We start from the raw sequence: 8871 nt of genomic DNA on the forward strand, positions 1-8871 counted from the left end.
GGCCTCAGGCGCAAAGGCACAGACAAGCACCCCTCCTTCCCCCTCCCCACTTCCTGTCGCCCTGCTCCCGGGGTTCTCTAAAACACAGGGCCCCGTGCAGCTCGCTCACCTCCGCCTTCCGGCGGTTGCACCTCTTGGTCATCTCTAGAATCTGCTGCTCCTCGGGCAGCTGGTAGGTGCTCCTGGGGACCTGGCGGGTGGCAGGAGGAAGGTTCCTTGGTAGGTGGCTGCATTTGGAAGGTGTGTAGAAACATGGGGCTGGCGGTGGCTGGACGTGGGTGGAGGGTGGGCTGTGTTCCCACCCAGGAGGAGCAGGGCAGGAAGAGAAGATGCTGACCTACAACTGGGACCATCCACCATTCGGCCAATCCATCCAACCATCTATCCACCCACCATCCATCCAACCATCCGTCTATCCACCCACCATCCATCCACCCATCCATCTGTCTATCCACCCACCATCCATCCATTTAACCACCCACCCATCACCCACCATCTATCCATCCACCCACCCCCCATCATCCAACCATCTGTCTATCCACTCACCATCCCTCCATCCATCCACCCACCATCCATCCATCCATCCACCCACCATCCATTCATCCAATACACATTTACCACGGGTCTAATCTGAGCCAGGACTGTGCCAGGCGTTGGGAACACAGCACAAATAAGATAGACGAGGTCCGGTAAAGGAGACAGATAACAAGCAGACCCATAAGTCACTAAACGACGATAGAATCTAATCGATGCTACAAAGAAAAGGAGCTGGTGTCGATGCAAAGGAGACCACGGAGGGAGCTGGTGCAGGTGAGGGGTCGCTGGGACGCGCGGCCAGCGGGCTGGGACCTGCGACGTCCTGGCCACGGCCCTTTACTCTCTGCACAGTCGTCAGTTCTGTTGGGGCAGCAGCTGGTTTCTGGGAAGCTGAGCCCACCGCAGGTGCTGCAGGTGGAGCCTTTGACCAGTTGGAACACGAGGCCCCGGTCACGGTGATCAGCTCAAAGGCGGGCATACGGCCTGAGCTGGACTAACCACACTTTCACAGAGTCCTTGGCCTCGATGTCCTCTCGTGCCCTGGACAGTGTGGAATCTGTGCGGGAGGCCTGGATGCTTCGCTACAATGACAGATGTTAGCCACAGATGAAGTGGACCCACAGATGGGACTAGGGCACAGACAGCCACAGAGAAGCAGACCCCCAACTATGCCTGATGCCTGTCCTACTGCGGCAACGAGGGTCGGCAGGTTCTCCGCTGTCTAAGCCGGGCTGGGCTGCTTCGCCCTGGTGTGTGCATACAAAGCATCCCGGCTGACAGGGGCCGGCGGCAAGGCACGGAGCAGGGAGAGCGGCTCTAGGCAGACAGGTGTGCGTGCGGAGGTGAGGTCAGGCCATGTGGCTGGGTCACGCAGACAGATATTACTGCCTGCCCATGGCCCAAAGAACTGGAGCCCCTGGCCTCGCCAAGCTGACCACGTCCACTAAAAAGGCAAAGGAGCACGGCCTCCCTCCCTCAGAGCACGCTGTCATCTGCCCGAGCACTGCTCAGCGCGGAGGGCGTGGGGCATGACACCACGTGGGCCCCAAGCACCGCGTCCAGACAACTGGGCGCCCCGCAGCCCGACAGCCTCGCCCGTGCCTCCTGACAGGCCCTCGGCACACGGTTGCAGGAACCCACGGGCGGGCTCGGTCAGCGGGGCTTCCCCTCTGTGGGGTGGGGTCATCGAATGCTCCTGGTCTGGTCCAGCATCCCCTGGGCCGTGGGGAGAGTGCAGCACCCACTGGCCCACCCAGTCCACTCCCCCTGCCTGGACGGCCTGTGCCCCCTCCAAATGCCACACTTACTGGTCTTGGCTTGGCCACGACAGGGACTGGCTCGGGCACTGGAATGGCACGGGGCCTGGGGACGGTCAGGTTGAACTTCTTGGGCTCTGTGACCTTGGCTTTCGTCTTTGAGGGAGGGGGCTGATTGGCCAACACCTGCTCCAGCTGGTTGATCAGCTCCTGCACTTCCGGCTGCCATCTTGAAGGGGAAGGTGGGAGAAGCTGCAGAGGTTACTTCTGAAGTAGGTGGAGAAGGCGTTGGGGGATGATAATGGAACCAACAGCCCCTTTTCACTGAGTGCCTACTGCTCCGCAGGCACCGTGCCAGCCACACCCCAGAGCCAGAGACCCCCGCTTCCCTAGCGCGGGGGAGGAGACTGAGGTCCTCAGGGTGCGTGGGGAGCCAGGAGGGCGGGGACAGGGCAGTCCCGCTGCAGGGACCCGGAGGGCTCTGAGGACGAGCAGCGGCAGGGCCGTGGAGCTCCCCTGAGCCTGAGCACACGGCGCAGGGCAAGGAAGCCAGCAATTCAAAGGACCCTTCCTGCAGCTGTGCTGTCGGAGGCCCCAAAGTCCAGGGCCCCCCTCTCCTGCCTTCCCACCCTATGCAGGCACAGCCCACCACCAACCTGGCCAGAGTCCCCCGCTGCGGGGCTCCCCTGGGGGCAGACGGCATGGTTTGAAACAGCTCCTGCCCCACTGGAGGACCACAGCCCCCAAGGGAGGAAGCACATGTCGGAGGCCGACAGTAAGTGGGAAGGGACAGAGCTGTGATGGGGCTGTGTGGCCTCGTGTGGGGTGGGGCAGAAGGCGGGGCACCCTAGGACCAGCTCAACAGCTGCCCAGATGTGGCTCTCCAGGCCTGGCAGGCCCGGGCTACAGGTGGCAACGAGTCCAGCCTGGCCCCCAGCCGGCTGGGGACTGAGAACTTCCCTGCGGTGCGGACAGCTCCAGGGGCCAGGGCCACCTCTTCCACGGGAGGGGCTTCCGCCTTCCTGGGCCTCTGGGTCTCCTGCGCACAGCTGACCTCTGTGGTCTGCTTGTGTCAAAACAGTCCATCCACCTGTCCCCAGAGAATAGGGTGGCTCCCCCAGTCCTGTGGGAAGGCAGACAGCTGAGGGACAGCTGCACTCTGGCCCAGCAGCCTCTGCGTGGAGGCCGAGGGCAGGGCCAGGCCCCGGCGAATCCAGCGTTTGCTTAAGCCTGTCATGGGGGGCAGGGAAAGGCAGCCAGGCAGCTCTGGGGACGTCAGACGGAGGCGTCGGTTGAACTCCACCTGGGGCCCCCTGCCCCGGATCCGCAGGGAGAGCCTGGGCAGGCCTGGACCCCTACGAGGTCCCTGCAGGGTCCCGGCAAAGCTGGGGCTAGTCACAGGCACCTGCTTCACCCGCAGGCGCAGGCTCCGGGGCAGAAGGGGCCGGCTCTCCGCCCACTGACCTGGTGGGTCCTAAGGCCATCCCCAGCCAGCAGACTGCCTGCAGTGGACGTCAGCCCGTGTCTCTGGGTGGGCCGCTCTCCCCCCAGGGGCTTCTCTGAACCTCCTCGCCCTGATGCAGAGCATTGCCAGCCCTCGGGGGGCTCCCGTGAGCAGGAGGGGACCGCGGATACCCCAGCCCGGCGCACCTCATCAGAGGATCGATCCAGTTCTCCTTCACGTGGGCCGACTCGTGGATGAGGCTCCACTCGTCCTTGATCCACGAGCACAGGTGTAAGGGGTTGAAGAAGAACCTGAGGAACTGGGGGAGACATGGGAGCTGTGGCCCCGGCCCAGTCCCCCGGCCCAGTCCCCCAGCCACACCCGCTCGAGGCCCCGCCCCCACGGGGAGGGCGTGGCTGATGCACCAGGAGGGGGGACCGGTGCCCAGGCCACGGTGGGAGGTCCCAGGCACAGACCCTCCCTCCCAGGAAACAGAAGGGGACACCTCCCATGCTGGGCTGGGGCTCCCGACCGGACCCGCAGAGCTGCCCCTACCACCAGGGCCCCTGCTCGTGGTGTCTGGGGGCTCCGGGCAGCCCAGCAGGGCAGGTCCTCGCTAGTGGGGACTCCATGCTGCAGCCAGCTCCCCAGGACCTGGTGGCCCACAGCCCACTTCCAGAGAGTTCTTGGTGGGGACAGAAGGACAGCTGCCTGCCTCCCCTGCCCCACAGGCTGTGGGAGTCCTGGAACGGGGCAGCTCCGTGTTCTGCACCCTGCCCCCCTTGCCCAGGGAGGGTGCAGGGAAGCCACCTGTCCACCCAGCCCTCACAGGGTCTCAGTGGGTGGCAGGCCCGGCCCTGGGACCAAGGCTCCTTTCCCCACGGCCATGGGCTTCTGAAGGCCACTCCCCAGCTCCCGGACCCGAAGTCTAACAACTGTGGTTCCAGAAGACACAGGGCCAACTCTGGTTCCCAGCGAGGCCTGCCGCCTCCGGGCACTGAGGACGGCTTCCAGAGGGTGCTGCCTGTGGCCCCTCAAGGTGGCCCTCTGCACAGCCAACACGAAGCTCGGGCCCCCAGCCCTCTCCGGGAGCAGCTGTGCCTGGGGCCCCCTGGGGGGGACTCTTGGTGGGAGTGTCCACCAAGCCGAAACCACAGCCTGGCCTGGAGGGCCATATCCAGTCAAGGGGCCCCTGCAGACCTCTCTATCCGACACCCTGGGGGCTGCCGCAGACCCCGTGCACAGGGCTCTGGCACTTGTCTCCCAGGATGGTTTTGTGGGGACGTGTGGTGCCTTTGTCTGGGTCCCCTGGAGCAGGTCATTCAGCGGGGCGGCCGAGGTAGCACAGGGAGCAGTCCCGTGTCAGAAGCCTCTGTGGATCTGGCCCCACAGGCCCTTGAGGGCTGCAGACCCGAGTCTACCCCTGTGGGGTCCACGTGGCTGCACGCTGGGCCAGGGGGCTGAGCAGGCTCTCCTGCCTGTGACACGCAGTGGCCTCTGCAGCTGCTGTGAACTCAATGCTCAGTGACGGGGTGGCGGTGGGCAAAAGCAGGGCCTCTGGTTGTCACCGCTGCCCCCCCAGTGCGGCCTGCACCCCCGCAGCCACGTCCTCACTCCCACCCACCTTGGGCCTCCACACCCTCTTCACGTAACAGCCTCTAGATGTCCTTCTAGAGCCTTCGACAGCTCCCCGCACTGGGCAGTCTGGCCCCTGTCCGCCCCACCCCACCCTCACCCCCGGAGTCTCTCCCCACCTTCCCTGCCCCACAGAGGCCTTCTCAGCCCCTTGCCCGTAGCTGCACACGGCACCGTCTCCTGTGCAGACCACGGCTGAGGCTGCCTGAAACCCAGCCTGGGCACAGCACCCCGCTGTGGTCCATGGGGGCTCCCTGGAGGCGCTGCAGGTGATCACTGCATCCCCAGCAGCTTGGTCCCTGTCTTTGAGGTTCAGGCTGACCTCTCCCCTTGACCCTGAGGAGGGTGGACCCTAATGGGACTGGCGCTGCCCAGTGGGCATGGGGAGTGGACTGAGGTAAGGCCTTGCAGGGTACAGCTCCACCCCTGCAGCTCCCAGGTCCCTAGGGGGCTTGTGTTCTTCTAGAAACTCTCTAGGGAGGTAGACGCCCCTGCACCGGGGGCACCGAGGCCACCACGCCCCATCTGTCCTGTGTCTGCACTGCACGGTGGCCCCATGGGGTCCTGTGCCACCTCCTCCAGGCTCTGCTGGGTCATCACTGTGGGACCCAGGTCAAGATGACAGGCGGGCCCCTTGTTCAACAGTTATTAAGAATTTTGAGACCCGCAAGGCAGGGCATAGACCTGGTGCAGGCCTCTGAGCCCAGGAAGCCAGCCCTGGCCCTCTCCAAACGCCACGCACAAAAGCTGCCCGTTTTGTTTTTTTTTTTTTTTCCCCATAAAAAGGAAGCTCTTGCTTAAGATAACTAGGCAAATATCCATCCATCATGAACTGCTCCTGTTTATACATAGATAATTATGGAGATAAAACACGACCTGGGGTCAGTGCTTTTTCTCTCCCGCTTGTTGGGTGGCTGAGGGGTTGTGTGAGTCCCCAGTCTGGATTTCTGGGGCCACGGCCCTGGTGGAGGTCACTGCTCCAGGTCCCCCTCGCCCAGGTGTGGGGGATAGGTGGAGGCTTCCACCCCTGCGCCCCCCTCTCGAACTACCCGCGGAGCTGGCTGCTTCCGTCCAAAGAGGCCCCAAGTGCTCCTGGGGCCTGAGCCCGTCACCCTGTCTAGGGTTCACTGTCCTGGTCTAGTGACAGCCCCCCGAGACCCCAGAGCACGGAGGAGCAGCGCGGCCATTCGAAGCCTGGTCTGAGACCGAGCCCTGCAGCTCGCCTTGCTGTGTGATGCTGGGCTAGTGACCGAACCTCGCTGTGCCCTTGTCCTTAACTCTGGGATGAGTGCCCTGTAGCAGTGACCTCAGCTGGTGGCCATGAGGAAGGAGCAAGACCTGCCCCCAGGAAGCCGCTGGCCAGCAAGGAGTAGTGGCCTCTGCTGACTTCAAGGCCCCGCTGGCCCCGAGGGCCTGGGGAGGTTCCAGAGGGATGGACTATGACCGGGCAAGGACCCCCACCCTGACCAATGCTCCCACCCCCTGGGACATTGAGGGTGGGACTCAAATTTCCTGGAGACCAGAGGAGGACATGGCGGCGATAAGAAACCTCAGTTTTAAACACAGAAACACGTCTACGGCCATGTCATCCCAAACAAGCCCGATCCCTTCTGATCTGGGAAGCTAAGCAGGGTCGGGCCTGGTTAGTACTTCAATGGGAGACCAGCTAGGAAGACCAGGCGCTGGAGGCTTTAAAAATAAATACACAAACAAACAAGCACAGAACCAACCGGCAGAGCTACTGTTAAAATGAGCCGGGAGGGTGAGCGGTCGGCTGGGACAGACCTGTGCCCTGGGCCTGAGAAGGTGGCTCACCTTGTGCATCTTGTCTGCAGGCTGGGACCTGACGATGTCACAGAAGAGCTGGAGGCCAAGCTCCTCCAGCTGGAAAGTGGCCAGGTAGCAGATGACTGTGGGGACGGGGAGGCGTGAGTGTGCGAAGGGGGCCGCTGGGTCCCCCCCGCCAGGCGCCTCAGCGTTTCATCTCGGGGAGTCAGCCGAGGCACTGTCAGGGCGCATAACCACAGGCGAACACGCCCTATGGCGCCCAAGTGAAAACGGTAGCTGGGACACAGCAGGACAAGCGGCTGGGGGGACATTGTGTGGCTTCAAAGCACTTCACACGTGCTCTCTCACTGGTAAGCTCTCAGGAAGTCCCAAGGCTCTAGGTAAAAGGGAAAACCCCTGGCCCTCAGTTTCTCACTCCTGAGAGACAGGACCTCCTTCCGGCAGCTGGGAACCCGTGTCCTGTGCTAGGCAAGGGACCTCTGGGGCAGGGACTGCTTGTTACGCTGACTGCGAGGTGTGCAGGCCACACTGCTGACCACTGACCATGGAATCTGAACCACACAGCTCTGGACCAGGTATTGGGCCACCCCGCCGGGCCTCTGAGCACCTGCGGTCCCCACCCCTGCCCTCAATGGTCACCCCCCATGAGAGCAGACAGCCCGTGGGAGCCGGGACAGAGACATTGCCCGTTTAATCCCCAGGACAGTCCAGGCTGCAGCTACAAGGCCAGTGCTGTCCACAGTTCTTGGGGTTGGCGGGTCGGGACCTGAGCAGTGATAACGGCTTGTCCTTTCGCCCAGGCTGGCCTTCTGGGGCATAGTCCTGGCCAGGCCAGGCCTCCAGAGCACCTGGAGTTTCCACATCCGCAAGTTGGGCAGGCAGCCGGGGGGGCGAGGGGTGTGGGGGTTACTGAATGGGGCCAGGGCTGGGGAGGTGGGCGGGCGCAGAGCACGCGAGTCCCTGGGGACAGCACCTGCCCAGCAGGCAGGGCAGCAGGCCGGGCCCAGGACGGGGCCCCTGGCTGGGCGGGAGGCCCGCGCGCACCCCGGAAGAGGCTGTAGTCGGCCCAGAGGCAGAGCCGGCCGTCCCGCACATAGAAGGCGTCCACGACGACCGCCAGCAGCTTGTGGTACTCGAGGCACCCAGACAGCACCTCCAGGACGAACGCCTGCTTCTGGGGGCTCAGCGTCTGCAAGAGAAACAGGCCGGGAGGGGCCGCCGGCCTCGCTGGGGGAGAGGGTGGCGGTCTCCCCCGTGGGCGCAGGCTGGGATAGCTGAAAACCAGAGCAAGGGCGAGTCGGGGGGCGGGAGCCCTCAAAGTGCTAGGGAGAAGCTCGTCAGCGAGGTACAGTCAAGAACGGGGACGAGCGGGCACACCCCGAGGAATCAGCCCCACAGGCCCCCCCGGCTCATGACAGTCGGAGGGACCAAGACAGAAATCAAGACGGAAAAGGACGACCCGGCAGCCCCATCGCAGTGTGATCCCCGGGGGAGCCGACAGGAAGCAGAATGGAGGGGGCCTGGGCCCGGGGCCGGCGGTGGGCACTTGTGCAGTGGGGACAAAGAGTCAGTCCTGGAGGTGACGGTGCGGACGGCCGCACGACGGTGCGAATGTGCTTAGCACTCAGAGACCAGACAGCTCTGACGACAAGTTGTACGTCGTATATATTTTACCTCAGGGCCGGGGGGACTGGCGTTGGGGAGACTCACTTGTCGGAACAGCTTGGGGGTCCTAGCCTGTGTATGTCACCTGTCGTCTACTCGAAAAAGTAATTAAGCTTTTGAAAACCGGAAGAAAGGACAACTACTGTCGCCAGCACAGCGAGAGAAAAACAGATGTCGTGGGGTGGGTGGGGTGGGCATTGACTCTCTCCTGGAAACAGTTTGGAAACATGTTTCCAGAACCTTCTGTTTCCCGTGCCCTTTCATCCAGTCATTACACTTCTGGGAACCAAAGGCACAATCCAAAACGCATCAAACACCCACACGAGAGAAGAGAAGCTTGGGCAGCAGCCACCTTAATGTCAGCAGGGGGGCGTCACCTGGTCAAAGCCACCGCCCCACGGCACAGGTGAGTGTGACGCAGCCCTTAAAATGAAGTTCCCAGGAAGCTCACAGCGCGAGGACACCATGGCCGGTTAGCGCAGGTGTCATGGAAACACAGACCACAGTCCCACCGGCGTGGACAGCAGAATAAGCTGTCACCAGCAG

At 63.2% G+C, this 8871-nt stretch overlaps 1 protein-coding gene and 1 pseudogene across 1 annotated transcript in view; one reads left to right on the forward strand and one right to left on the reverse strand.

Annotated features, from left to right (window-relative positions):
* CFAP99 (cilia and flagella associated protein 99) overlaps positions 1 to 8871 on the reverse strand; it is a 25676-nt gene that overhangs the window by 9065 nt on the left and 7740 nt on the right. The window contains exons 2-6 of the mRNA XM_025051843.1: positions 7705 to 7849; positions 6688 to 6782; positions 3444 to 3556; positions 1845 to 2022; positions 110 to 190 (exon numbers count right to left, since the gene is read on the reverse strand). Coding sequence (XP_024907611.1) covers positions 110 to 190; positions 1845 to 2022; positions 3444 to 3556; positions 6688 to 6782; positions 7705 to 7849 — 612 coding nt within the window. The remainder of the gene's footprint in view (positions 1 to 109; positions 191 to 1844; positions 2023 to 3443; positions 3557 to 6687; positions 6783 to 7704; positions 7850 to 8871) is intronic.
* Positions 6445 to 6563, forward strand: LOC112485713 (annotated as a pseudogene).

This window comes from Pteropus alecto, unplaced genomic scaffold (genome assembly GCF_000325575.1).
Source record: "Pteropus alecto unplaced genomic scaffold, ASM32557v1 scaffold5, whole genome shotgun sequence".
Classification (NCBI taxonomy): domain Eukaryota; kingdom Metazoa; phylum Chordata; class Mammalia; order Chiroptera; family Pteropodidae; genus Pteropus; species Pteropus alecto.